At 49.6% G+C, this 26,997-nt stretch overlaps 2 protein-coding genes and 1 long non-coding RNA gene across 3 annotated transcripts in view; 2 read left to right on the forward strand and 1 right to left on the reverse strand.

Moving 5' to 3' along the window:
* Window positions 1–6,612: 6,612 nt before the first annotated feature.
* Window positions 6,613–10,481, forward strand: SPR (sepiapterin reductase). Its single transcript, XM_079990113.1, has 3 exons — window positions 6,613–6,955; window positions 8,619–8,909; window positions 9,086–10,481. The coding sequence occupies exons 1-3, from the start codon at window positions 6,628–6,630 to the stop codon at window positions 9,274–9,276; spliced, it is 810 nt and encodes a 269-aa protein (XP_079846239.1). The 5' UTR covers window positions 6,613–6,627; the 3' UTR covers window positions 9,277–10,481.
* On the reverse strand, window positions 9,377–12,882 carry LOC307223810. Its single transcript, XR_013842279.1, has 3 exons — window positions 12,173–12,882; window positions 11,055–11,263; window positions 9,377–9,503 (listed from the first exon to the last, which is right to left on the reverse strand). It is a non-coding gene; the product is annotated as an uncharacterized lncRNA (long non-coding RNA).
* Window positions 12,883–15,338: 2,456 nt separating this feature from the next.
* EXOC6B (exocyst complex component 6B) overlaps window positions 15,339–26,997 on the forward strand; it is a 225,406-nt gene continuing 213,747 nt past the window's right edge. The window contains exon 1 of the mRNA XM_079990810.1: window positions 15,339–15,474. Within this exon, the coding sequence (XP_079846936.1) occupies window positions 15,377–15,474 (98 nt within the window). The 5' untranslated portion in view covers window positions 15,339–15,376. The remainder of the gene's footprint in view (window positions 15,475–26,997) is intronic.

Below are 26,997 nucleotides of genomic sequence, written 5' to 3' on the forward strand. Positions count from 1 at the left end.
TGGTGTTTAGTCAGAATCTCCTTCCTTGTTTCTGCTTCTGCCTCCACTTCTGGACTTCTCTCTGCCACAGACTCTCCCAGCTCGCTAAGCCCTGTTATCTCTTCATCTCCCAACACCGCCTCTTCCCAGTCTTCTTTCTCTTCTCCCTCTGACCGCCCATCGTTGTCCCACCACAAATCCCCAGGCTCTGAGCCTTTTTCCCTTGACGGTTCCCCAGCTGGTGCCTCCATTCCTCTGCCTCTAACCAGCCCAGGACACTGGACTAGGTGGGCCACTGATCTAGCAGGGTCTTCTTCTTTTCCTGTTCTCCAAGCTAAACCAGCTCGGCTGATGCTGAGAAACAAATGATTGATGAAACAGAGATGAGGCAGGGTGGGGAGATCAAAGACTGGTCTGGGCAGGGGACATGCATTGCCATTCCCACCAGAGGCAGCCACCCCAGACACCTTGTTCTTTTTGCTCCCCCAAGGAAGATAAATCTCTCCCCCACATTCTATTGGAGAAGACCTTCTTCAAGCAGCTGCAAGCAGCTGCTCTTCTCTCAAGCACTCACGGATCCCGAAAGGGTGGGAAGAGGGCAGGCCTCAGCAATGGGGCATGGGAGTCATGAAGATGGGTCATGAGAAAGCCATTCCAGCCTCCCAGCCCCCAATTTCTGGTCCCCTGGCTGCTATTGCAGGTGCCGGAAGACAGGGCAGCCGTGAGGCAAGATCTCCCTCTGGTGCTGAGAGGGGGAACAGCAGCACTTATAAACGCCATCTCCAACTCCTCAAAAGGTTCCATCAACGGTGTCTCCAAAAGATTTTACACATCACCTGGGTGAACTAATACCAGTGTACTGGAAGAAGCAAAGATCACCAGTGTTGAAGCAATGATTCTTCAACACCGTCTCTGCTGGACTGGTCATGTTGTGCGGATGCCTGATGATCGTCTTCCAAAGCAGATACTCTATTCCGAACTTAAAAATGGAAAGCGTAATGCTGGTGGTCAACAAAAGAGGTTTAAAGACTCTCTCAAGGCAATTTTTTAAAAAAATGTAGTATAAACACTGACAACTGGGAAACACTGGCCTGCGAGTGCTCCGGTTGGAGAACAGCCTTGACCAAAGGTGTCCTGGGCTTTGAAGACACTTGAACTCAGGACAAGAGGGAGAAACGTGCTAAGAGGAAGACACGCTTGGCAAATCCACACCGTGATAAACTCCCACCCGGAAACCAATGTCCCCACTGTGGAAGGACGTGTGGGTCCAGAATTGGCCTCCACAGTGACTTACGGACTTATTGTTAAAACTGTGTTTATGGAAGACAATCTTACTCGGCTACAAGGGATCGCCAAAGAAGAAGAGAAAGAGTTTTCTGACACTCATCAGCAGCTCAGTATATTTATTTATATCCCCACATCTGAGTGGTGCACATGGTCTCTCCCACCCCCTCTCCCTCCATGTTATCCTCACAACAACCCTGCGAGGGAAATCCGGCTAAGAGAGCTTGGACCTTCATGGCTGAGTGAGGACTGGAACACTCACCCTCCCTGCCCCTTGGTCAGCAACTAGACTAGCCCAGCTGAAAGCACACTCTGCTTGCACAAGTAAGTCAAAAGCAGCTGCAGAGAAGCACACAAAGGCTCTTCATGCCCTCTTTGCCTGGCCCCTGAGCTTGCAAAGAGGGAGGCTGCGTCTTAATCAGCAGATCACAACACTTTCCTTCGGATTTAATTTTTTTTAAAAAATCACATTTAATCAAATATTTAATCTCATTCCTTTGGTGCCACCCTGGGCTCCAATGGGAGGAAGGCTAGAATATTAAACAGGCAACCAAGTTTCTGGGTCAAGCACTGCCCCACAAAGAGCGTGCTGAAGTAGTCCAGTCTGGAGGTTACTAGGGGTGACCATTCCCTCTCTGTCCCAAACAGGCCTTAGCTGGAAAAGCAGCTGGAGCCAGAAACGGGGGGGGGGGGGGGGGGGCATCTGCTTCAAGAGGAACTTGGCTGGTCTCTCGGCGCCCTCTGTTGGCTACATGAGGGAGATAAAAATGATTTCCATCATCAGTTGGTCTTTAAGGTGCTACTGGAAGGAAATTTTTTTATTTTGTTTTGACTATGGCAGACCAACACGGCTACCTATCTGTAACTAATTCCATCATCGGGAAATAGTTGGGGCATTTGGAATACAGCAGCTTAATTCATTTTATATACCATGCCACACCACGCCTCGTTCTTTTAGTATGTTACAATGACATGTGGTCTGTGTCACTAAAATTAAGCACATTCCGGTCTCCTTGAGATTTCAACAGGTGCATCTCTCTGCCATTCATAGGAAGCTTTTCTGAATCAGACGACTGGTCCACCCTGCTCAGTCCTGGATCCTGAGAAGAGTCCTGCTGGATGAGGCCAGTGGCCCATCTTGACCACCATCCTGTTCTCACAATCGTCCACCGGATGCCCCAAGCAGAAACCCACAAGCAGGAGTCCAGCAACTGGGATCCAGAAGCATTGCTGTCGCCAGTTGTGGATCCATTCACACACCTTCCTCTCTGCCTTTCAGGAGATGTTGGGTTTCGTTCATCACTTCCATGCAATCTGTTTCATGAGCATTCATCTGATTTGCTTGTGGCGAGATTTGAAGGTGTGCTGCTGCAAGAGTTACTGTCCCACACTTTCCAGTACATTTTTCTTGTCACTTCCCTTATTTTAAAAGCCCAATAATAATAATAATAATAATAATAAAATTATTATTTATACCCCACCCATCTGGCTGGGTTTTCCCAGCCACTCTGGGCGGCTCCCAACAGAATGAAAAGCACAATAGAACCTCTAACAGCTGTCATCAGATGTCTTCTAAAAGTTAGATAGTTGTTTATTTCCTTGACATCTGGTGGGAGGGTGTTCCACAGGCGGGTGCCACCACCAAGAAGGCCCTCTACCTGGTTCCTTGTAACTTGGCTTCTCGCAGTGAGGGAACCGCCAGAAAGCCCTCAGCGCTGGACCTCAGTGTCCGGGCAGAACAATGGGGGAGGAGAAGCTCCTTCAGGTCTACTGGGCCAAAGCCATTTAGGGCTTTCAAGGTCAGCACCAACACTTTGAATTGTGCTTTGAAATGTACTGGGAGCCAATGTACGTATTTCAGGAAGTTTTGGGGAAGTGGGTTTGTTGTGCAAGACCTCCCAATCAACTATAATTGCACCACCTGAATTTGATGGGATGCGACAGAATCCCACTCGGAAAACATCGACTGTCTTGAAGCGCCCACTGTCACCACAAGGAGGCAGCACTGTTGCTTTTTTTTTTTTTTAAGATTTTTATTGCAATTTTAAAGGTTACATAAGTAATAAAAAAACAACAACAGAAAAACACCCAATTAAACAAAAAAGAAAGCAATACATAAAAACAAGTCACATCAAAGAAAAAAGATAAAAAATGGAAAACAGACCAAAAAAAATGCATTGAGTCAAGAAGAAAAAAAAAAAGAACAAATCAAACCTTTACATGACTTTCCTTCTTTAACTTATTTCCTTGACCTCCTCACACCTCCCCTCTTTGTATTCTGGTTCAGTTAGATATTTCAGCAAATCCTTCATCTTTGTTTTTATCCTAATGATTTATCTTAATATACTGTAATTTAACATTCTTTTCTTTCACCAGTTAATCATCCATTTTTACTTTATTTAATCTTGTTTCTCATTAAAACTAATATATTGAACTTAATCTCTTAAAACATTTCCCCTAGGGTCATAAAAATTTCATTCCACGATTTTTCCATTTCTCATTAATTTTTTTTTTTAATCTCCTTATATACACTTTAAATTCCCAATTTCTTTCCTCCGTCTCCCCTCCCCGGTCCCGGCCCCTGCCGTCAGTTCCTTCAACCTCCCAGCGTCCATCAACCTGGAGATCTGATATCCAAGGCTCTTAACTCTTCTTCATTTCCCTTCTGCTGATCTTCTGGAAAATCTTTGGTGCTAAAAAGCAGATCTCGGGGGAGCTCCAACCCACCGATGCTTATATTCCTTCTTGACAAGTCTGCCAGGTTTCCATAATTAAAGCTAGGACCCATAAAGTATTCCAAACCTTGTTTCACAGTTCTTCCAAGTCCAAAGGCCCCCGAAGCTCCAATCTCCTCCTGGCTCAAATTCATATTCCAAAAATCATTTGATCCCTATATAAAGGGATCTCTCCACTTTTCCCTTTCCAGATCAGGCCAGGCACCCATCTTCAAAAACTGGCTTCTCCTAAATACAGTCATATAAGGCCTCAAGTTGTAATCCTCCATTTGCCTCTTTAGGGTTAAGGCTCCCCCATTATTTGCTTTATATTCAACAACAGCAACTTTCTCCTTCTCTAATTCATCAATTTGTTCAGTTAAGAAAGATTCTTGTGCCGGGTTCTTGTCGACTTCTATGCTGATGCCCACTTTTGTTCCCAAGAGATGAATATTAGTAGCCATGACATCTATCTGTTTATGCAGCTTTCCCAGCAGATAAATTGTCCTATTCAGAACAGACGCTACTTCTTCCTTTACCGACATTCCTAAGATATTCAAGGTCAAAACTAGTTTCTCACAGTCCTTATCTTCAGACCAATTTCGCAGCTGCACACTTGTAACAATGTCCCAAAACTCCCTCTAGAGGGAAGCAGTCTCAATTTGTATCAATCCTTTCCAGCACAATTCCAAAAGTAAATTAGTAACAGTTCCCAGTTACTTTTTCTTCTTTTTAAGTGCAGAAGCAGACAATAGAAACAATGTCTTTCTTTTAAAGCTAGCTGTCAAATTAATGCCAGCTGTCAAATTAAAGCTAGCTGTCAATTTAAAGCTAGCTGTCAAATTTGTCCTGTTTACCGTCGATGGACTTTTTGCAAACCGTTCCCCGGTTCAGAGACGTGATACTTCAATTTTTAATTTTCCACATTCTCCTGCAAGTTCACTTGGTCGGAATTGATGGTTTCAATCAGTGGAGTTTTATGTGAGACTTTCCAAAACCTTAGTTAATAACTACTTTGCTTCAGTCTATTTACAGAAAGGGAAGGTGGACTTCCTGTTTAGACTTTCCCCGTTCGGTGCCAAATTAAATTATTTAAAAGCTCAATTTCCCGTTCTACTTACGGGTTGTTGTTTAGAATTCAATTGTCCACAGGAAAAAAGTCAGCACTCTCCGACAGCGGCAATGCGGCTTCGCTCCGTGAAATAAGCGGTCAATTCAAAGCACCACGCCTCTCACCCCACGTCGCTCCGGATTCCCGATACCGGGTCTCCCCGCGAGCAGGGGGGCGCTGAAGGTGCCAGCCGAATCCCAGGTTCACAGACTTCTCCCGTCTGTGATTTCTAAGGGTCTCCGCCGTCGCCGTGGCGGTCAGACCCTGTTTTTCACGGAGCCGGTTCCTCCCGATCGGAGGAGCTCCGCCATTGCCGGAGGCGCTAACCCGGAAGTCCTAAGGAGGCAGCACCATTGCACGGCTGGCTCCCAAGGCCTCCCATGTGTCCTTGACCTTCTATGCATCAGCTTTGTTTGCTTTGGCCTTATCTGCTCTGTTTGTCAACCTGAGCTCAGGTCACTCTCTGAATCAGAAAAGTCGGGTAGAAGTTCCTGCTGGCTTCAGGCACCTGGCCCACTGGCAGGCCCATTCTGCGTCACAAAAATGTCTGCAAACGAGACATGGCGGCTGGCAACATCAAGCCCTCTTTGGGGGAATCCCTTGCAGTGCCTGCAAACAGACAGTCAAGTTGTGTGTCCACAGCAGTGTCCAGAGGAGGAATGGCCGCTGGGAGGAGCGCAGAGAGAAGAGACGCCCTGGCGCATCTGCAGCAGCACAACTGGGCGCCTTCACCTGCCCCGGCTGCAACAACACATGTCTCTCCCGCATTGGTATCTACAGTGTTGTAAACAAAATCTGCCCCTCTTCCCTTATGGGGTACCCAAGAGCCCATATAGAGTCCTTAAGTGAGAGAATATTGAGTAGCAAAGCAGCTAAGAAGCCTGATCTTTATTAAACTGTTGCAACAGGGTGCTCTCCTCACACGCAGGAGGACCCAGAACAAAGGTGTGCCCGCCCTTTAAATTGCCTGCCCTGGAGTCCAAGACCACACCCAGAAACATCATACATACACCACAGAAGGGGTGTAACCTAAGACCACCCCCAGATACATCACAGAAATCTGAGTGTGTTGTTTATCTCTTGTCTGGCAGGTTACCTGTTAATGGTCACTTGATTGGATTACCTAGGGAGCCTGTGGAAGATAGGAGTGCCTGGCGTGCTCTGGTCCATGGGGTCACGAAGAGTCGGACACGACTAAACGACTAAACAACAAAAGGGAGCCAAAGCCAGGAAGAAAAAGGAGAAGCCAGGGCGGGGATTTGCACCAGGGCGCGGAGGACCCGTCGCCCGCCAGCCGCCTTCGTTTCACTTTCGGATGCCAAGGAGATTAAGCACATTCTGGCCTGGCCAGAGCTCACTGGGGCATTGATGTACATATTTGCTACACAGCTGAATTATTCGCCTTTCTAGGCGGTGGGCATAAAAGCAGCCGGCGCGCGTCTCCTCCTTTGGCCGGGCGGGGTCTGTGCAGCGCCCGGTCCCGCCTCGGAGCGCCGTGCGTAAAAGCGCCCGAGTGGCGCGCCGGCTTCCCGAGCGGCCATGGACGGAGAGGCGGGCGGTCGGGCGGCGGCGGGTCTGGGCCGCGCCGTGGGCATCGTGACGGGCGCCTCGCGAGGCTTCGGCCGGAGCCTGGCGCGCCTGCTGGCCCCGCGCCTGGCGCCCGGCTCGGCGCTGCTGCTGGTGGCGCGCTCGGCGGCCGCGCTGGAGCAGCTGGAGGGCGAGCTGCGCGCCGCCTGCCCGGCGCTCCGCGTGCGCGGCCTGCCCGCCGACCTGGCCTCGGACGAGGGGCTGCAGCGCGTGGGGCGCGCCGCCCGGGAGCTCCGCGGGGACGGACCGCTGGAGCGGCTGCTGCTCGTCAACAACGCCGGTGAGCGGGCGGCGCTCCTGAGCGCGTGCAGAGTGCCTTCCTCCTCCAGGTCCGGAGGCAGCTGCGGGACCGGGGCTGCTCGGCATCCTTAGAAAGGCCAGTTCCCGGGGAAAGGGCTAAGCGGGGGCCGTCTTTGCAAAGACCCCAAATCCACGCGCGCTGCCGTAAAGCACACTAGGCGGGTGTCCTTGCTTCCCCCCTCCCTCGTTTACTTCTGCATCCCCTCCCTCTTTTTCTTCCTCCGCGTGGAAGGGAGATTGTAAGTTCCTGGTGGCAGCGGGCTTTTCTGCTTCCTAAAGCGCCAGGAGGGACACCGAGGGCGGAAGAGAAGGCGGTGAACGCACATTCCGTTACTGAAGCGAGATATGTGAGCCTTGTGGATTACAGTGGTTCCTCGGGTTAAGTACTTTAGCTAATGGGGCCTCCTGCTGCCGCCGCGCCGCCAGAGCACGATTTCTGTTCTCATCCTGAAGCAACGTTCTTAACCCGAGGTAATATTTCTGGGTTAGCAAAGTCTGTAACCTGAAGCGTATGTAACTTGAAGCGTATGTAACCCGAGGTACCACTGTAGTTTTGGGGTCCACAGCAAACATAACTTTGGGGTTGTTGCTGTGGGAATGTAGCGGAGATGACAAGCGCGCGGATTCAAGCCCCCCCAATTTGGATCCGTTTGCAGCTCCTGGGAAGAAAAACGAGGAAGTGTAGCGCTTGGGAACTTCCAAGTCAGGGGGATCGTTGGGCACCTAGTTCACCTAGTTGCTTGTGTCAGACTCCGCCCTCTTCCGTGGATCATCTCGGCCCCTTTGTGCTGGGAGATACCACACCTGGCTGTGTAGGCTCCGACATGCAAGGAAAGCCCCCTTGGAGACCAAAACACACCCCCTTCTCCTCTTTCACCTATAAGCAGGTGTTTGTATGTGTGTGCTAAGCATCCTTCTGCCTTTGCACTGTCTCTTAATGGTGGTGCCCCCCCCTTCCTGCAAGGGTTAGTCCTTCTCAGCCAGGTCTTGAGCAGTTGGCCCCCACTTCACCTTTGAGAACCCTAATCTCCCAGCCACAGGTCTCCCAGCTCCATAGCCTGTACTGTATAAAGGGATGAGGTTTCTGTGTGATCCTGTTTGGGGTGGTGCCCCTAATGTGCTCTCCCTCCCTCCCTCCCTCCCTCCCTCCCTCCCTCACTTTCTGTTCTCGTCCCCAATTTATGCCTTTTCTTCACTTACAGCATGATCTGAAAAGCTTTGCTTTTGAGCTGCTTGGCTTATCCCAGATATGGGGAGCTTCTGCCTGCGAGGCTGTTCCCATCCTCCAGTTCTGTGGTTTCCAAACTCTTTTGGGCCACTGCCCCCCAGTTCCACAAACTCACCCTCGGTTCCTCCTTACCCTATCCTATAAAGGCGTCAGTCAGAATAGCGCTTTGCGTGGCCCACTAGGACAGATAACTCAATTCAATTTCAAACAGTGACAATTGCATATTTAAAACTGTTTTGTTTAATTAATTCAACAGAGTCTGATATACATTTACACCTCCAATGCTCCTGTCACCCTGTCACACCTTGTTTTCTTGTGCCCCCCTACAAAATCCCAAGCCCCGCTTCGGGAACCGCTGGTCTAGTCTGAAGAAGCACTTATGGATAAACAAACAGGGGTCTTCTCTCTCTTCTAGCTTCTCTTGGCGATGTTTCCAAATCCTTCTTGGACTTCACCAGCCCCGGCGAAGTCAACACCTACCTGGCCTTCAACGTCACCTCTGCGCTGTGCCTCACCTCCTCCCTCCTGAAAGCCTTCCCTGCTGAGCCTGGCTTGTGCCGAACGGTGGTCAATGTCTCCTCGCTCTGCGCTCTGAAACCCTTCCAGACTTGGGCCCTCTACTGCACTGGGAAAGCTGCCCGGGACATGATGTTCCGGGTCCTAGCGGCAGAAGAGCCAGACATCAGGGTGCTCAGCTATGCGCCAGGTGAGTCTGGGGTCTGTCAGCTGGTCTGGCTTCCGGCGTCACCAGCCGTTCCATCATCTCGCTGGCAGTCCGCTGATGGGCCCTTCGCTCCCCTCCCCATGAATCATAAAACCATAGAACTGAAGACTTGGAAGGAGCCCTCCAATGCAGGAATCACCTCTTGCCTTCTCTTTCAGGTCCCCTGGACACGGATATGCAGGAAGAGGCTCGCACCAAATCGGGAAACCTGGAGCTGCGGAAGACGTTCCTGTACATGAAGGAACATGGGGAACTGCTGGATTGCGACGTCTCCTCCCAGAAGCTGTTGGATCTTCTTCTCGCAAACACCTTTGAATCGGGGGCTCATGTTGACTTCTACGATATCTGAATAAAAAGCGCCAAGCCTTCTTCTTCTCCCGGCACCTCCTAGGCTTTTGCTGCTCTGTGCTGCACCTCTGTAGGACTTGTGTTCAGCTTTCTCTCTGGATGCAGCGGCCATGGCCTGCCACTCAGAGCCTGGCATATTGTGGAAGCATCTGCCAAGTTCTGAGCCTGGGCTGTGGGGAAGGAGAGGAGGGTTCCAAGCTCAGGAAGAGGGGAGGATGGGAGGAACACCTGGGAAGAGTTTGTGTTTCACACACAAGGGGAGGTAGGGATGTGGAAGGTTTCCCTGTAACCTTGGTGTCCCAAGCATCAAGGAACCCACCATAGTCCTTCCACAAGGTGACCAGTTGGGCTGGGATCTGAAAGGAAAGAAAGTCTAGCTGGAGAAATGGTTCTGCAGCTTGGAGGAGCACAGAGGGTGGCAATGAAAGGCCCTCATTCTGTGCAGGGCTGCTTTTTCTATTTCCTGCTCTTTAGAGATGCCTCTGCTCAGTCTGCTTGAGCCATTCCATGAGCTTAACCACTACACCACACTGGCTCTCTCTGTGATGGGAGGGCGCATGTGGAGAAGAGCATTGCCTCCTGTAGATCCCAGAGGCAGCTTGCCCACCTTATTGAGAGACCGACATGTGAGGCATGGGCGACGATGGTGTTTGGTCCCACTCAACGTTGTTTTGCTTTCAGCATTCATTGGTTCAGTATTGCTACCGATTTCACGCATGCTTCAGCCATCTGCAACACTTATTTGGCCTTTTACAGAGGAAGATGTTTCATTTCTGCCTGACCACATTAGCGGTGCAGATTGGCTGTTTAATGCTTTACGAGGGATGCCTGATTGTGTTTGCTGGTCAAAGAGCTCTTTGACTAGCAAGCACAGTCATATAGTTGATTACAGTATGTCGAGGAAATAAGCAGTCGTAAATGCCTTTCTCTCTCTGTCCTGTAGTCACGAGTAACCGAAAAGAGCCTCCCTTTCCTCAGAGAGAGGCGGTCAGGACAGAAGCCACATGTCCAGAGCAGGACGTTAAGGTTCATTGTCACGGGTGAGACTATACTGAGCTCAGTTGATTGGCAAGATACTACTAGCCGTCAAGATAGAGGCTCCATTTTCTAAATGTCTTTCTGTTTTCCTGGCCATGTAATCCAGTCATTCTTTCTCTCTTCTCATCCCATCTTCCTTAATAAAATCATCACTTAGCTTACTCCAAACTGGTGTGTGTGGAATTGTGGTGGGTTGTTTACCTGAGCCTGGTCTTGGCTGGGGAGGGTGGGGTATAAATAAAATTATTATTATTATTATTATTATTATTATTATTACCTCTCGACTGTCATGTTTAAGGCAATAACTTTAGTCAGGGTTTCCCAAACTTGGGTCTCCAGCTGTTTTTGGACTACAGTTTCCATCATCCCTGACCACTGGCCCTGCTATCTAGGGATGATTGGAATTGTAGTCCAAATCAGCTGGAGACCCAAGTTTGGGAAGCCCTGTCTTCAGAAGAGCCCTGCGCTTGTATGAGGCCAAAGGGGGCCCATCTCCTCCACAGCAGCCAACAGAAGTCCTTTTTGAGCTCTTCCCCTTCTCTTTTTGTTTTAATAAATTATTATTATTAGTAGTAGTAGTAGTAATGACTCTCAGTAATTTAGTACCATCAGCAAGGTTGCTTATTCCTGACTTCAGATCATAAGAACATAAGACCTACCTTGCCAATGGCTTGTCTAGTCTTCTCTCAGGAAGGAGAGGAGGGTTCCAAGCTCAGGAAGAGGGGAGGATGGGAGGAATACCTGGGAAGAGTTTGCGCTCCACACACAAGGAGAGGGAGGGTGTGATCTGAAAGGAAAGAAAGTCTAGCTGGAGAAATGGTTCTGCCGCTTGGAGGATCGCAGAAGGTGGCAATGAAAGGCCCTCATTCTGTGCAGGGCTGCTCTTTCAATTTCCCGCTCTTTAGAGATGCCTCTGGTCAGTCTGCTTGAGCCGTTCCGTGAGCTTCCCACTGCCCAGTGAGTGCATCTGCTGGGGTTCTGCCCCCTTTGCAGAGAACCAGGAGCATGTGGTTGTGTAGGATTCCTCCTTGGAAGCGGAAGCCCATTTGTGGTCCTCCTGAGGCCTTTCTGATGGAAGGTTGAGAGCGTTGTGAGATGAACGAAGCTAAGCCCTGCTGGATGAGGCCAAAGGGGACCCACCCTGCTCTCTCAGATGTGCAACACCCCTTTTCCCCCAGGAGTGGGTACTCAGAAGCATGGCTGCCTCTGACAATGCGGACGGAGCAGGGCCACTCGTAGGGGAATGGTGCCTGTGGGGCTTTGGTAGAAAAAAAAAACAGTTGGGGTGGTGCTGCTGCCTAGTGGTGGCTCTCCTGGGCCCAACAAGGAAGGGGGTCTCAGCTACAAGGATAAAGGCGTGGCCAGCTCAGTGGGGAGGCCAGGCTGGCATAGCATTTGTGCTTCTCTGGACCATTTTACATATTAATTTTATTATTTATGCCCTGCCCATCTGGCTGGGTTTCCCCAGCTACACTGGGTGACTCACGGCATATATCAGAACATACTGAAACATCAAACAGTAATATCTTCCCGATACAGGGCGGCCTTCAGGTGTCTTCTAGAAGTCAGATAGTTGTTTATTTCCTTGACATCTGAAGGGATGGCGTTGCACAGGGAGGGCACATGTATAGAAGGGCATTGACATCCTCCCAGAGTACATCCGCCCAGAGGCAGCTTGCCCACCTTGCTCGCAATCTCCTTTCCCTTCCTCCCCCACAACAAACACTCTGTGGGGTGAGTGGGGCAGAGAGACTTCAGAGAAGTGTGACTGGCCCAAGGTCACCCAGCAGCTGCATGTGGAGGAGCGGAGACGCGAACCCGGTTCCCCAGATTACGAGTCCACCGCTCTTAACCACTACACCACACTGGCTCTCTCTGTGATGGGAGGGCGCATCTGGAGAAGAGCATTGCCTCCTGTAGATCCCAGAGGCAGCTTGCCCACCTTATTGAGAGACCGACCTGTGAGGCATGGGCGACGATGGCGTTTGGCCCCACTCAACGTTGTTTTGCTTTCAGCATTCATTGGTTCAGTGTTACTACCGATTTCACGCATGCTTCCGCCATCTGCAATGCTTATTTGGCCTTTAACAGAGGAAGATGTTTCATTTCTGCCTGACCACATTAGCCGTGCAGATTGGCTGTTTAATGCTTTACGAGGGATGCCTGATTGTGTTTGCTGGTCAAAGAGCTCTTTGACTAGCAAGCACAGTCATAAAGTTGATTACAGTATGTCAAGGAAATAAGTAGTCGTAAATGCCTTTCTCTCTCTGTCCTGTAGTCACGAGTAACTGAAAAGGACCTCCCTTTCCTCAGAGAGAGGCGGTCAGGACAGAAGCCACATGTCCAGAGCAGTGCTGGACGTTCAGGTTCATTGTCACGGGTGAGCCTATACTGAGCTCAGTTGATTGGCAAGATACTACTAGCCGTCAAGATAGAGGCTCCATTTTCTAAATGTCTTTCTGTTTTCCTGGCCATGTAACCCAGTCATTCCTTCTCTCTTCTCATCCCATCTTCCTTAATAAAATCATCACTTAGCTTACTCCAAACTGGTGTGTGTGGAATTGTGGTGGATTGCCTGCCTCTCGACTCTGTCATGTTAAAGCAATAACTTTAGTCAGGGTTCCCCAAACTTGGGTCTCCAGCTGTTTTTGGACTACAGTTCCCATCATCCCTGACCGCTGCCCTGCTAGCTAGGGATGATGGGAATTGTAGTCAAAATCAGCTGGAGACCCAGGTTTGGGAAGCCCTGTTTTCAGAAAAGCCCTGCAGTTGCATGAGGCCAAAGGGGGCCCATCTCCTCCACAGCAGCCAAGAGAAGTCCTTTTTGAGCTCTTCCCGTTCTCTTTGTTTTGATGACCCTCAATAATTTAGTACTGTCAGCAAGCTTGCTTATTCCTAACTTCAGATCATAAGAACATAAGACCTACCTTGCCAATGGCTTGTCTAGTCCAGCATCGTCTTCTCTCAGCAACCAGCTAGGTGCCCTGAAAGGAAGACCCCAATCAGGCCCTGGGTGCAACAGCAGCAACGTTCTCCCCACCTACAGCTCCAACTCGGCCAGCAGCAGAGGGGCCAAGAAGACCGGCAGCTGTCTGTCCCCCCCAATAGTTCTGGAATCCATCTGGCTTTTGCGGACCATCCAACATGGTCCTGATGCCATTGCACAGTGTTTGATCTATGCTCAGGTTGGTGATATATGTGTACATAAACTATATATCCTAAAGACGCCACAGCCTCTGCTGCAGCTCGTTTCCAAAGGGAACACGAACCCTGGGAGAATGCCTGGAACCCCTGGAATCTCGCCCTGCTCAGAGACTCTGCTAGGGTGCAGCTCTCCTATGGGGCTGCAGAGTTCACCCCCCCCCAAAAAAGGCTGATGTTCATCTCAGCTGCTATAAGCAGGTGCATGTCCAGCTTTTATTACACATTTCTAAAAGGTAAAGACAAAATAAAAAAAATCCTTCCAGTAGCACCTTAAAGACCAACTAAGTTAGTTCTTGGTATGAGCTTTCGTGTGTATCTGAAGAAGTGTGCATGCACACGAAAGCTCATACCAAGAACTAACTTAGTTGGTCTTTAAGGTGCTACTGGAAGGAATTTTTTTATTTTGTTTTGACTATCTATGCTCATCTCTCTTTACAGGCTGAGGGAACTGGCGTTTGTCTGCTCCGCAGGCAGTTTTTTCGGGTCATGTGGCCAGCATGACTAAGCTGCTTCTGGCGAACCAGAGCAGTGCATGGAAACAGTGTTTAAGGTACCTTCCCGCTGCAGCTGTACCTATTTATTTACTTGCAATGGTGTGCTTTCGAACTGCTAGGTGGACAGGAGCTGGGACTGAGCAACGGGAGCTCACCCTGTCGTGTGGATTCGAACCGCCAACCTTCTGATCAGGAGGCTCAGTGGTTTATATAACAATAAAAGTAAAACTAAATAAAAAATTGTCCAGTAGCACCTTATAGACCAGGTATAGGCAAACTCGGCCCTGCAGATGTTTTTGGCCTACAACTCCCATGATCCCTAGTTAGCAGGACCAGTGGTTAGGGATGATGGGAATTGTAGTCTGTTATGGACCATCTAAGTTTGTTCTGGGTATAAGCTTTTGTGTGCATGCACGCTGAAAGCTTATACCAGAACAAACTTTGTTGGTTTATAAGGTGCTAGTGGACAGTTTTTATTATTTTATTTTTATTTTGACTGCGTCAGACCAACACGGCTACGTACCTGAAGCTATGCATTTCTATTCAGCATAGGATTTCAACAGATTTATGGACACCATTTTCATTCTATCATGCTTAATTGTATTTTAATTATTGTTTTTTTCTGGGTTTCCCACTGTTTGTGGTGGTTCTTGCTTTTATTGTGAGCCAGTCAGGGAAGAAGGCGGGGTACAGAAACAGATCGTCGTCATCATCTTTGGGTGGAGGGTGGTTTATATAAATCATGAATCACAATCAGTGAATGAAGGACATTCCTGCCCTGGGCTGCCTGCCTCTCATCCAGCTCCTGTCCTCTCTATATTTAATATTTTGTTGGAAGCCGCCAAGAGTGGCTGGGGAAGCCCAGCCAGATGGGCGGGGTATTAATAATAATAATAATAATAATAATAATAATAATTGTTGTTGTTGTTTAGTCGTTTAGTCGTGTCTGACTCTTGGTGACCCCCTGGACCAGAGCACGCCAGGCCCTCCTGTCTTCCACTGCCTTCCGCAGTTGTTGTTGTTGTTATTATTATTATTATTACTACTACTATCCGGAGCAGCCGCCACAAAACCCGCTTTCGCCTCGCGGCGCCCGCACTGCGCCTCCTGTCCGGCAGGCGCCGCTACTGCTTCGCCCCGGAGACCCCTCGGCCTAGAGCGGCCGGCGACGTCCGGCGGAAGCGCATCGCGTGGCTCCTCCGGCTCGCTCCGCCTCCCTTGAGGACTACACTTCCCGGCAGGCCTGGCGCGGCGTCGGGGCGGGCGGGCCGTGCGGCGCCGTTGCCATTGCTACGGCTGGGAGGGGGGCGCGGCCTAGGCGGGCCGCCTGCTGCCTGCCTGTGTCCGGCCGGGCCGGGCGGAGAGATGGCGGAGCCGGAGAGCCCCGAGACGGCGGCCGAGCACGAGCGGATCCTGCGCGAGGTGGACAGCACCGACACGGCCTGCCTGGGGCCCACCCTCAGGTGCCCGCCCCCCACCTCACCCCCACCCCCACTCGGTCGCCATGGCAACCTCTCCAGCCCCCTCCCCCCTCGCTGGACCCCTCCTCGCCCCCAGGACCCCGGGGGTGGGATTCCGAGGGCCCCCCTGCCCCCCATCATCATTCCCGAGGGGGGCAGAGGGTCAACCCCGTCCCCCCCCCGGGCGGGGCTTGGAGCAGGAGGGGTCGGGGAGGAAGGGGCTTCTGGGGTCTCCCTCTTTCGGGGTGTAGGTGCAGCCCCCCCGCTGTTTCTCTCTCTCCCCCCCCCCCCCCTGGATTTCCTGCTCCCTGGGTCCCCTCTGACATCAGAGGCAGTTCTCCTCCAGAAAAGAACCTGCCTGCTGGATCAGGCCCAAAGCCCCCCCCCCCCCTTTGGCCCTCACCCTCTTCTCACGGCGGGTGCCAGTCTGGGTGCCCGGGACAGGAAGACCCAAGGGGGAGCTGGGAGCCCCCCTCGCTTTGGGGTTCCCTGCTGCTAAGTTTCGGAGGCACCCTTCAAACCGCTCCTGCCCTGACCCCTGCGTTGCAGCGGGTTGGGCTAGATGACCCTTGGGATCCCTTCCAGCCATATGGTTCTGTCATTCTGTTGCCTTTCCGCGCCCCGTCTGTAACTTTGTAGCAAGCCGCGTGGAAATATCGCTGGCAGATACTTGAAGATGCCTCTCGTCTCACCGCTCAGTCTCTTCACTCCCAGGCTAAACACCCCCAACTCCTTCAACCGTTCCTCATCAGGCGTGCTGTTGGACTCCCAACCGCCTTCAGCCCCAGTCTGCACAGCTTCTTGTCAGGGATGATGGGAGTTGGAGCCCATCAGCATCCACAGGGCCCCCACGGGTTGGCCCCCGCAGAGTAGCCAAGACCCTAACCGGGGAATCCTGCAATCTGTTTCAGGGCCAGTGGAAGGCGGTGCCACTTTGCCCTCTGACCATGATGGGCTGCTCCTGACTTCTCCACATTAACCTTCTTTTCCCACATTGCAGAGTTTATTCCGTTTATACCCCAGTTCTAATGCTTATGTGGGGCTGCCAGGCAGTTTTCCATCCAGGCCCTGATCGGAGCAGGATCTGCTTAGCTCCATCCCACACCCTGGGGCTGATGATCTAAGATGGGATATCTAGACACTGCCATTCCCTTTTGCCCCACAGCTATGGGGCAAAAGAGCTGTGCACCTGCTTCTTTCCCCCTGCCATTGCGCTTGTGCCTTTGCTTGCAGCAACCTCTGGAGTGGGGAGAATTTTAAAACTGGAATTTCCTCCCACAGGAGGCAGTGATGGGCTGACTTGGATGGTTCTGAAAAGGGTCTAGAGAAATTCATAGAGGAGGATAAGGCTGTCAGTGGCTGCTGCTCAGGATGGTCACCTTCTGCCTCCAGGACACCAGGAGAGGACATTTGTGTCTTAACTGGCGGAGTTCCCAAAGACGTCTGCTTGGCCGGCCACGGTGGCCTAACCGGTTGTTGGCCTTTTGTCTGGTCCAGTCGCACTCTTCTTAAGGCTCTAAAATGGTATCCGTTTGTGCTTTTTGTTGCTTGCTGAGGGTTTTGAGAGCCCATGTGCTGCGTGTTAATTTTTCAAAACTTTTCAAGCGCCTGTGTTTTTAAAGAAAACTTCAGACGGTTGGACTTAGTCAGTGACATGTTTTAGATGGGTTTCGCTCTGAAATACCCTCTGTGTAATTGTGTGTGTCTCTAGCAGGAAGAGGGACACTGTGCTTGGTGCTTTGTCCTGTGGATCTTACCTGTGCGGAGAGTCTTTGGGCTGCCTCAGATGTCCTGTTTTCCTTCCAGAAGGCCCTTCGGCATAGGTAAAAGTGCGGAAACCCGTATGTAAATTGTGCTGCACGTATGAGCTTATCATGTAGCAAAGGTTTAGCTTTGAAGTTGGCTTTCCGTTGGCTTCCCTTCCGCTGTGTTGGAGGGTGTGCCTGCCTGCCTGCGTTTTTGTTCCTGGCTGGCTCGATTTATGAGAGGAAGTAAATGCCAATAGATTCAAATGTTAGCAGAGTCCTGGAGATGACTGTATGGAAGAGGCAGGTGTTAAAATCTGGGTGTGTTCCGAATGCTCTCACTTTTGCAGTGCCCTTTCATTTTTTCACCTGCCTTCCTTCACTTTCTGTGGCTCCACAACCAAAGGAAGATGTCCGGTGTGAGTCTCTGTCCTCCCTGGTCACTCCATCAATGCTTTCCTCACTTTAGTCAAGAGGATCCCACTCCTGGAGAGGTTGTCTTAATCCTGTAGTCACAGCAGTGGATGAACTCGGGAGCAAGTCCCAGGCTGCCTCCGTTCCTTTGAGGACCCTGCTAGTTGCCTAGTGAATCAGTTCCAAGGAGATGCTCTTATCTGGAACAAGGGATCTCTGTTGTCCTTGGAAGACTCGGACAAGAACCGCACTTTAATCTTCCGTCATGCTCAGTCACGGAAATAATTACTTCACATTTTACTTGGTCATAGCATCTGATAATGGTATATTGATTGGTGTTGTGTTTCCAAATTTTCTCTTAATTTAATGATCCTTTCATTTGGAACGGTGTCTTTTTCTGTGCAGTGACAGGCAGCTGGCATGGTATGATGAAGAACGCAATCTGAATTTGTAAGTCGCCTCCTCAAAGCTCTGTCCAGCCATTAATTTGCTGGTTACCCCCCCCCCCCCCAGCATCTTAAAGGGTTATTGAGACAGTGACTGTGAAACATTTTATTATTCTCATTTAAGCGTGTAAATGTGAAATCATAACTTGATTATCCTTTCTGTCTAAACCTATTGGTTTCTGGCTATTTGGCTGCCTTTCTGCTTTATGTAAGATGCCTCACCGAGCACTGACTGATGACAGTAGGTGCCACTGTACAGCCGAGTCGTTCTTCTGCCCCTGAGCTCTTTTTCCACACAAGAATGTCTCCTTCCTGGTTTCTCTTGCCCAAGAAACAGAAAGGGCCCCCCTCGAGTGGCATAGGCAATGTGAGACTCCCAGATGGGAAAGTGACATTTTACATCACAGTGTATATCTGTGTAATGCAGAGGTAGCGAATGCCCAGGGGCCTGATGAGCACTCCTCTCGCCAGCAAATTGTTCGGCTCTTGCACCAGGCAGCCCCCACCAATGTATCTTTAAAATTGACATGGTGCTGGAATAGACAGGGAGATTTAAATGCTTCTACCCTGTCTAGTGCCTGATGGGGGATGCAAATTGCCCCCACTGCTGATCATCAGATGGACAATAATAATAATAATAATAATTCATTTGATGAGTGTGGAGGGGGCAATAATGTCTCCCTTCTCAGCTGACCTACACAGACCAGCTGAGGAGAGGGAGGCTGCCCTAGTGTGTCAAAATTGGCCCCACACTCCAGCAGCATGTGGCCCCCAGAGAGGAGGCCAGGAGATTCAGCTGATGCCTCCTGGAGATGGTTTTTGTGAAAACACTGGGCAACAGACATTAGCATTTCATGGACACTGTGAGCAGTATTCCCAGAGGGGAGTCTCATTAAACTCTACGGGGCTGGATTCCTGACTTTGTTTGTAGTGTAAGAAGGTGTGGTGGGTGCCTGAGGTTTCCTTCAGGGCTTCAAATGAGGAGGAGGAGAGAGGATGAAGGCATGAGGCAGTAGAGGGCAGGCAGAAACTGTAGCAGAAAAATGCAAACGGGTCTTAAATGTCTTGGTCTTCATCTGGATATTCCTTTCTAGAGGGAGATGGCTGAGGGAGAAAATCAGTTTCCAATTCCTTGGTACCACCCTCAAAGCATTAACCCCCACCCCACCCCACAGACCTGGAGTATAACCTTGTTCACCCCCTTTTCAGCTTTTCCTTTGTGCTGCTGAAATACAGGTTTTGGACTGTTCATAGCTTTGGGCAGTAATTGCGCTTTCCCCTCCGCTAGTATTGGAGTCCCTTCCCAAGCATCTGAAGGAACTGTGGTCCCTGGATCATCCTGCCCAGTCCCTTAGAACTGGGAGGTCCTTTTTGAGGAACATCTGGAGGTGATGTGGGAGGAGAGGGACTTCTCTGTGGTGGCCCCCCAGTTAGGGAATGCCTTCCCCTGGGAAGCGCGCCTGGCACGGACATTTTGGGACCTGCCTGTTTGTCTTGGCTCTTTCAGGTTGCTCGCATTAGTTTCTCTAGCTGCAAGGAGTTGTGTTGGCTCTACAAAGTGTTTAAGGATTGATCTTCGGTTGATGTTCCGTATATTTTTACCTGCTCTGTTTTTATTGACTTGTAATCTGCCCTGAGATCATAAGATGAAGAATGGTATAAAAGTACACTAAGTAAATAAAAGTAAATAATGATTCCAAGATGCAGCCATCCCGGTTGTTGTCGCTGAGCTGGAGAAGGGAGACAGGAGTGACCCAGGGTTCTGCCAAGAGCGCTGCAAGACTGAGCTGGGCTCAGCTGCTTCCTCCCGCCTCCCATGTGCTTGAGGCGTTCGTACCAGTATAGTTTGGCCGTCATATTTCAGGCCCTGGCATGCGCATTCCCATCTCATTTCTGAGACGTTATCTTGTGTCGGACTGTTTTATTTTTAAGTGCCCACTACTTAAGTCTGCTTGTTGCAACTCCTTCCAAAGTATTTATATAATGTGCTGCTGTTCTTTGATAACGGGCAAACACAGCGCTGGGAGATCAGGTGCCAAGCACTCCTTGCAAATCTTTCTAGAGTGGATTCTAGAATCTAGAAGTTGCTCTTGGAGTCGGTTTTTTTTGTGTGATGCAGAATTTCAAGCACTCCCAGAGCTAATTTCGAGGCCAGAGTTCGTGGGTCCAGTTACGCTGCTGTGTGGTGGTATCAGTCAATGCTTCTGTTCTTTGTTCTCTCAGATATTTCCCTGTGTTTCTTGTGATGCTTCCCTTCTCTGCCTAGGGAGTGCAGCTGCCAGCTCCTCTCTCCTCTTCCAAGATGCAAACAAAACCACAGCTGGGGAGGCAGCCGATGCTATTGCTTCTGCTGCACTGCTTGGGACCTTCAGTCGTGCCCAAGGAGGATGACCTGATTTGGGGAGCTTTCTGGATTCCCTTTCAGCAAAACTCAGTTAGACCTGTCTCTGCCAGTTATTGTGGGTGGGTGGGAATTCAGTAGGGTTGGGACAAAATTGACTCACCTGCTCACTTAAAGCTTGGGCATTTGAAACTTTTTGCTTGTACCATATATTTTTTGCATGATTGTTCCTGTATTCACATCCTCTATATAACTCAAGGGATGTGGGTGGCGCTGTGGTCTAAACCACAGAGCCTAGGACTTGCTGATCAGAAGGTCGGCGGTTCGAATCCCCGCGACGGGGTGAGCTCCTGTTGCTCGGTCCCTGCTCCTGCCAACCTAGCAGTTCAAAAGCACATCAAAGTGCAAGTAGATAAATAGATACTGCTCCGGCGGGGAGGTAAATGGCATTTCCGTGCGCTGCTCTGGTTTGCCAGAAGAGGCTTAGTCATCCTGGCCACATGACCCGGAAGCTGTACGCCGGCACCCTTGGCCAATAAAGCGAGATGAGCGCCGCAACCCCAGAATCGGCCACGACTGGACCTAATGGTCAGGGATCCCTTTACATAACTCAAACTGGGCCCCACCGAGCCACGGCGTGGAGCAAAAACACCATGGAGGTTGTTCACTGGCCTCACGGGATCTCTGCCATGGGAGCATATTCACCCAGTGCTTTTCAAACTGCACTGGCTCCCGGTTGAGTACAGGGTCAGATTTAAGGTGCTGCTTTTGACCTTTAAAGCCCTTCACGGCCTAGGACCCTCGGACCTACGGGACTGCCTCTCCCGGTATGCCCCACGGAGAGCCTCAAGGTCCATAAATAGCAACACCCTAGTGGTCCTGGGCCCTAAGGAAGTCAGATTAGCCTCAACCAGAGGCAGGGCCTTTTCAACACTGGCCCCGGCCTGGTGGAACGCTCTGTCTCATGAGACCAGGGCCCTGCAGGATCTGATTTCTTTCCGCAGGGCCTGTAAGACAGAGTTGTTCCGCCTGGCCTTTGGCTTGGAGCCAATTTGATTCCCTCCCTCTCTTTCTTTTTTCTTTTCCTCCTGCGATGAGGCTACATTTTAATATTTTAATGTTTCAATATTTTAATGTTGTATTTCAATTTTGTTTTTAAGTTGTAATCATTCAACTTGTTTTTATTATTGCTTGTTAGCCGCTCTGAGCCCGGCCTTGGCTGGGGAGGGCAGGGTATAAATAAAAATTGTTGTTGTTGTTGTTGTTGTTGTCTCCCGCTTGCCTCCTCCTGCTCTCAAAGCACTGCTCCTGAGAGACAATGCCGGGGCTCCCCCTTCCCTTTCTGAATGGAACTGGAGAATTGTAGGGTAGTGGAGGAGACCAGGAGGTCAGATTCACCACCACCTGGCTCTTCCCTAGGGGGGATCTGCCTTTAGACGGGTTTGGGCAGGGTGGCTCTAGCAGACGAGCTCACCAGCTGTTCTCAGCGAAGAGGCAGCTTCTTCCAGGGGGTGGGGTGGGGGGGATGGTCCTTTTTCCGGGTGTTCCCTTGGGGCTTCTCAGATTATCACAATGGAACCTGCTGGGTGTCCCAAGGGTGGAAATCTGCGAAAAAGGTTTTCTCACCTTTGCAAGTGCGTTTGGGAAGGGCCCTCTGCTCGACGGCTGAGATGATGCTGGCTTCCAGGGAAAGGAGTGGCATAGGCCTGGCGAGAGCAGCTGCCCCTGCTAGATGGGTCCGACTTGGTAGGAGGCATCTTCCTGTCTTCAGACGTGGCTTCTTCTTTGGCGACTGCAATTCGAGCCTCAAGGCTGTAGGAGCGGTGTGATTCTGGATTGTGACTGTTTACCTCTTTGGTGGGATAGGAGGGAAGGCCTCCTATTTCGGCTGGGCTCTTCGAAAAATCAGAAGGACTTTATCAAATCTTGCCCTGTTGGATTTCACACCTGCCCGTTCCCTTCAAGAGTAAATTGCAGACTTATTATGAATGAAGATGGAAATCCTGTGCACACTTATCTAGGAGTAAGTCTGGTTAAGCAAAGTGGCTCTCACCTCTGGGTCAGCATGGATGGGATTTCAGTTACAGTTGTACAGTGGTACCTCGGGTTACAAACACTTCGGGTTATAAACACTTCAGGTTACAGACTCCGCTAACCCGGAAGTAGTACCTCGGGTTAAGAACTTGGCCCCAGGATAAGAACAGAAATTGCGCGGCGGTGGCAGTGGGAGGCCCCATTAGCTTAAAGTGGTACCTCAGGTTAAGAACGGTTTCTGGTTAAGAACCGACCTCCGGAACGAATTAAGTTCGTAACCAGAGATACCACTGTATGTGGTTCTGCTGGGCTTGTACTTGGTGTCATTTTCCTGTTTATCTGTATGGCTTTGAGAAAAGTAGTCTTAATTTTGCATTTAGAAAGACAGGGAGAAGTTACTGATTGGTCTACCATACAGGGCTGTAATGACTTGTGAGGATGAGCTGGAAAGCTACAGATAGTTCACATATTATGCTATATGGAGTTAATCATCATTCTGTGTTTGTCAAAAGCTATAAATAATTACTTCAGGTCTTATAAACGTGAGTTCAGCCATCTGAATCTGAGTGGTCTCCATACATTTTGGACCACAACTCCCATCATCCTTGACTATTGGCCATGCTGGCTGGGGCTGATGGGAGTTGTAGTCCAAAATTATCAGGAGGGCAAATGACTATGTTTGTCCAGGCTCTGTGGCTGAGAGTGAGTGGGTACAGGGAAGAGTTGTTCATGGCCTTAAATGTGTTCAGCCTCCGAGGGTCTTCTGGTGGTTCCCTCACTGCGAGAGATGAGGTTACAGGGAACCAGGTGGAGGGCCTTCTTGGTGATGGCGCCCTCCCTGTAGAACCCCCTCCTGTCAGGCATCTGAAAGCAGCCCTGTATTGGGTAGTTTTTAATGTTTGACATTTTATTATGTTTTTATATGTACAGGAGGCCTCCCAGAGTGGCTGGGGAGACCCAGTCAGATGGGCAGGGTATAAATAATCAAATTTATTATTATTATTATTATTATTATTATTATTATTAAACTTGTGTGTCTGTCACTACTTGGCCTGCGTCTGTAAAGTGGGAATATCAGTGACTGGAAACTCTTGTGAGGGTGAATGAGCCAAGCTCTGTGAAACACCAAGTGCTATTAGAAGTTTCCTTTACCCACTTGGTGGGTAAAGGAAACCTTTGTCACCTGCGTTTAGGTGCCATAGTGGGTAGCAGCAACACAGCTGCTTGACATTTTGTTGAAAGCTTTCAGATGTACTCTTTGCAGATGAAAGGCAGCAATTAAGCTTTCAGGAGGTGGTGTCAATGAGGAATCGAGTTGAGACATTCTTAAGAGCTACCTATCAAGCAAACTGATGAAGCAGATCTTTCATAAGTTACATAAGTCATTTCTGAAGCCTCCTAAACTAGTCTGTTTGGCACAGGGAGCAGTACTGGAAGCCCCAAAGACGGAAGGATTAAAACCCCCAAGACATTGTGTGTGGATGTTGTTTTGTGCGGAAGAAGTGTGCAGCAGGGATACCAAAAACTGTGGCTTGCTGTGGCCAATCTTGTTAATAAATATACCAAGAAAAAAAGCACATCAAGAACTCTGGCCAATATAAGTTTCAAAAGTGGGAGTGGTCCCTACTCGCAAATCAATAGTCAATCGTAACAAAAACTGTTCCATTCAAAATTATGTATTCTGACAAGGATTACAAACTCAAATAGAGATTATAGTGTTCAATCCAGAACTTGAAACCAGTCTGTTCATTCACGAATTCCTTTACTTGAAGTGCATATTTACAGATACTGCAATTTCCGCATCTATGAAACTAAGATCTTCACGTCAAATCAAATCTTACTATGGACTCATGAATTTATCTCTACTCGTAAACTCTTATCTTTAATACTGTAACAAATTATTGTGTTATACATATCTTTATGAGTTTGAGTTTGTAATCTCTATTTGAGTTTGTAATCCTTGTCAGAATACATGCTTTGGAACGGATTAGTTTTTGTTACAACTGACCACTGATTTGCGAGGAGGGACCACTCCCACTTTGGAAACTTATATTGGCCAGAGTTCTGGGTGTGCTTTTTTCTTGCTGTGGCCAGTGGCGGTGCTTTTGAGAGACTTGGAGCTGAAGCTGCAGAAAATGGGCCGTGTTGGGAAATGCAGCCGACGGGAGGATGACATCAGAAGAGCCCATCGTCTCACTCGCGGTGACTCACCTGGTGTGGGAAGGGTGAATCCTCTAGCAGCACATCAGCCTTGGCTTGAGGAATAGGAGGCTTCTGACACACAAGCCCTGCCCAGGCTGCCGAGCGACTGGAGTCTGCAGACAATGACTAAACAGAAGGCAGGAGCTGGTTCTTGAGGGAGCTGAGATTACCTTGGCGTCCAGACAGTGCCATTCTCTCCGGAGGAGAGCAAATGTTTGTGCAAATGTTTTCGGACAAGGGCTTCTTCAGCCAGGGGAGTTGCCGGCCGCTGACCCAATGGAACTGGCGGGGAATTAGCCCTCCTGCCAGGGGGAAGCAAAATGCAGATGTTCTAGCCGCCTGGCTTATTCCATCCTTGGCTTTCCCCCTGTAAGGCTTGTTAGAGGCCTCAGAGCGTCTGCAGAAGTTCTTGGGGGCCTGGTTTGTTCATCAGTGCAAAGGGGCAAAGGGGTTCTTTCTGCTTTGGATATGACTGTATTACTCAGGAGATGGGGGGAATGGAGTTAGCACAGCATTCTGCCCTCATAAACTGACCTGGAAGCTAAGCACTAAAAAGGGCCTTGTGTTAATTCAAGAGGTCCTGAACAACTTGTGTCCAGGGCACCTCAGAAACCAGCTGGACCCTTGCACCCCAACAGCTCCCTCCCTGGGATCATCCGCAGCAGCGCCGCTGGCCACCCCCTGAATAGGCAAGGATCATTTGGCAGCAACAAGAAACCAAGCCCGAGTGTCATCAGCCCAGTTCTGCAGGATGCTCTGCCAAGAGATTCAGCAGGCGCCTTCTGCTCTAACCTTCAAGCGCTGGCTGAAAACCTTTCTAGGCTGCCAAGTTTATGCTGGCAATTAAGAAAACACCCTTCTGCAATAGCTAGTTGATCTCTGATTTTAAAATTATTAAAAATGGGTTTATGTATGATTTTTTTTTTTAAATGAGTAAATAGCAGTATATATATATTTATAAATATATAAAAAACTTCACAGTCTGGAAAAAGGTTAAGCATTTGACTTTTCGCCTTCCTTGTGTGGCTGGGTGGCAGGTTCTGCATCTTGGATGTCCCTTGCCTTCCTAGGTGTGGCCGGCTGCCATAATCTCTAGGCGCAATTCAGGTTGTGTTGTGCGTTAGCATTTTTTAACAGTTGAGTGCAAAGGGCTGGGTTCAGCTGCTGGAGGGTTTCTGCAACTGGGTCATTCCCTATCAAGTGACCCAATTTTTTTTACCCCATGCCATCCAGTTTTCTGAATGTTTTGTACATGTGTTGAATTATCAAAAGAGCACTGGCTCTTTCTCTTTCTTGTTTTTGTAAACTCCTTACTGGAAATACCACAGTCTTGGTATTAAGTGGTACAGAATATAAATAAATGGCAGCCATGTCTCTCCTCCGTAAAGGTCTCTCTTTCTGTTTCCTTTGGTTGATGTGTTAAGCTTTAGCAGAGGAGTTGGGAGCAAAAACAAGATGCAACTTAGAAGTGGAAATGAGCAAGCTCTAATTAGGTTAGTTATTCCTACAGGGAATCTCAGAGAAATGAGTCTCCTTGATGACATCATGCAGGTGCTGCTTGAATGGAGGGCAAAACATTCCCTGTGGAAGGGCAGGAACATGCAGGCCTTGGCTGTGGGTCTTGTTAGCACATCCCACACCTTGATCCTTCAGGGATCCTTACAGAGGGGGGTTATTCCTAACGGGTTCATTGGTCCTGAGAATGCATCCTTGCTCAGTAGATTTCAAGCACATCATGGGACCCTGTGCGACTGGACCACCCTTGTGGTAGGACAGCTGGGTTGGCGTCTTCACTTGGTGATACGGAGTTCTCTCATCTGGTAGTGGAATGTCATGTCTGAAGGCCTCACTCTCCATTAATGGCTTTAGCATTTTTATTAGGGTTGATTGGGAGCATCTCCACCCCCATTGTTCTGCCCGGACACGGAGGTCCAGCTCCGAGGGCCTTCTGGCGGTTCCCTCCCTGCGAGAAGCCAAGATACAGGGAACCAGGCAGAGGGCCTTCTCGGTGGTGGCGCCCACCCTGTGGAACGCCCTCCCTTCCGATGTCAAGGAAATGAACAACTATATGACTTTTAGAAGACATCTGAAGGCAGCCCTCTATGGGAAAGTTTTCAATGTTTGATGTTTTATTGCCTTTTTATATTTTGCTGGAAGCCACCCAGAATGGCTGGAGCAACCCAGTCAATGGGTGGCATATAAATAATAAAATTTTTATTATTATTTGTCTTCCGCCCCCGCCCTACTGGACATGCCCCTTGCAGGCCCTGATTCCATGTTTACTTGTAAGCGGCAAAGAGGCCTGCCTTAACAACAACAAAAAAGAAATGCTGTTTTATTTAAA

The sequence above is a fragment of the Podarcis cretensis genome, assembly GCF_951804945.1.
Source record: "Podarcis cretensis genome assembly, chromosome: 9".
Taxonomy (NCBI): domain Eukaryota; kingdom Metazoa; phylum Chordata; class Lepidosauria; order Squamata; family Lacertidae; genus Podarcis; species Podarcis cretensis.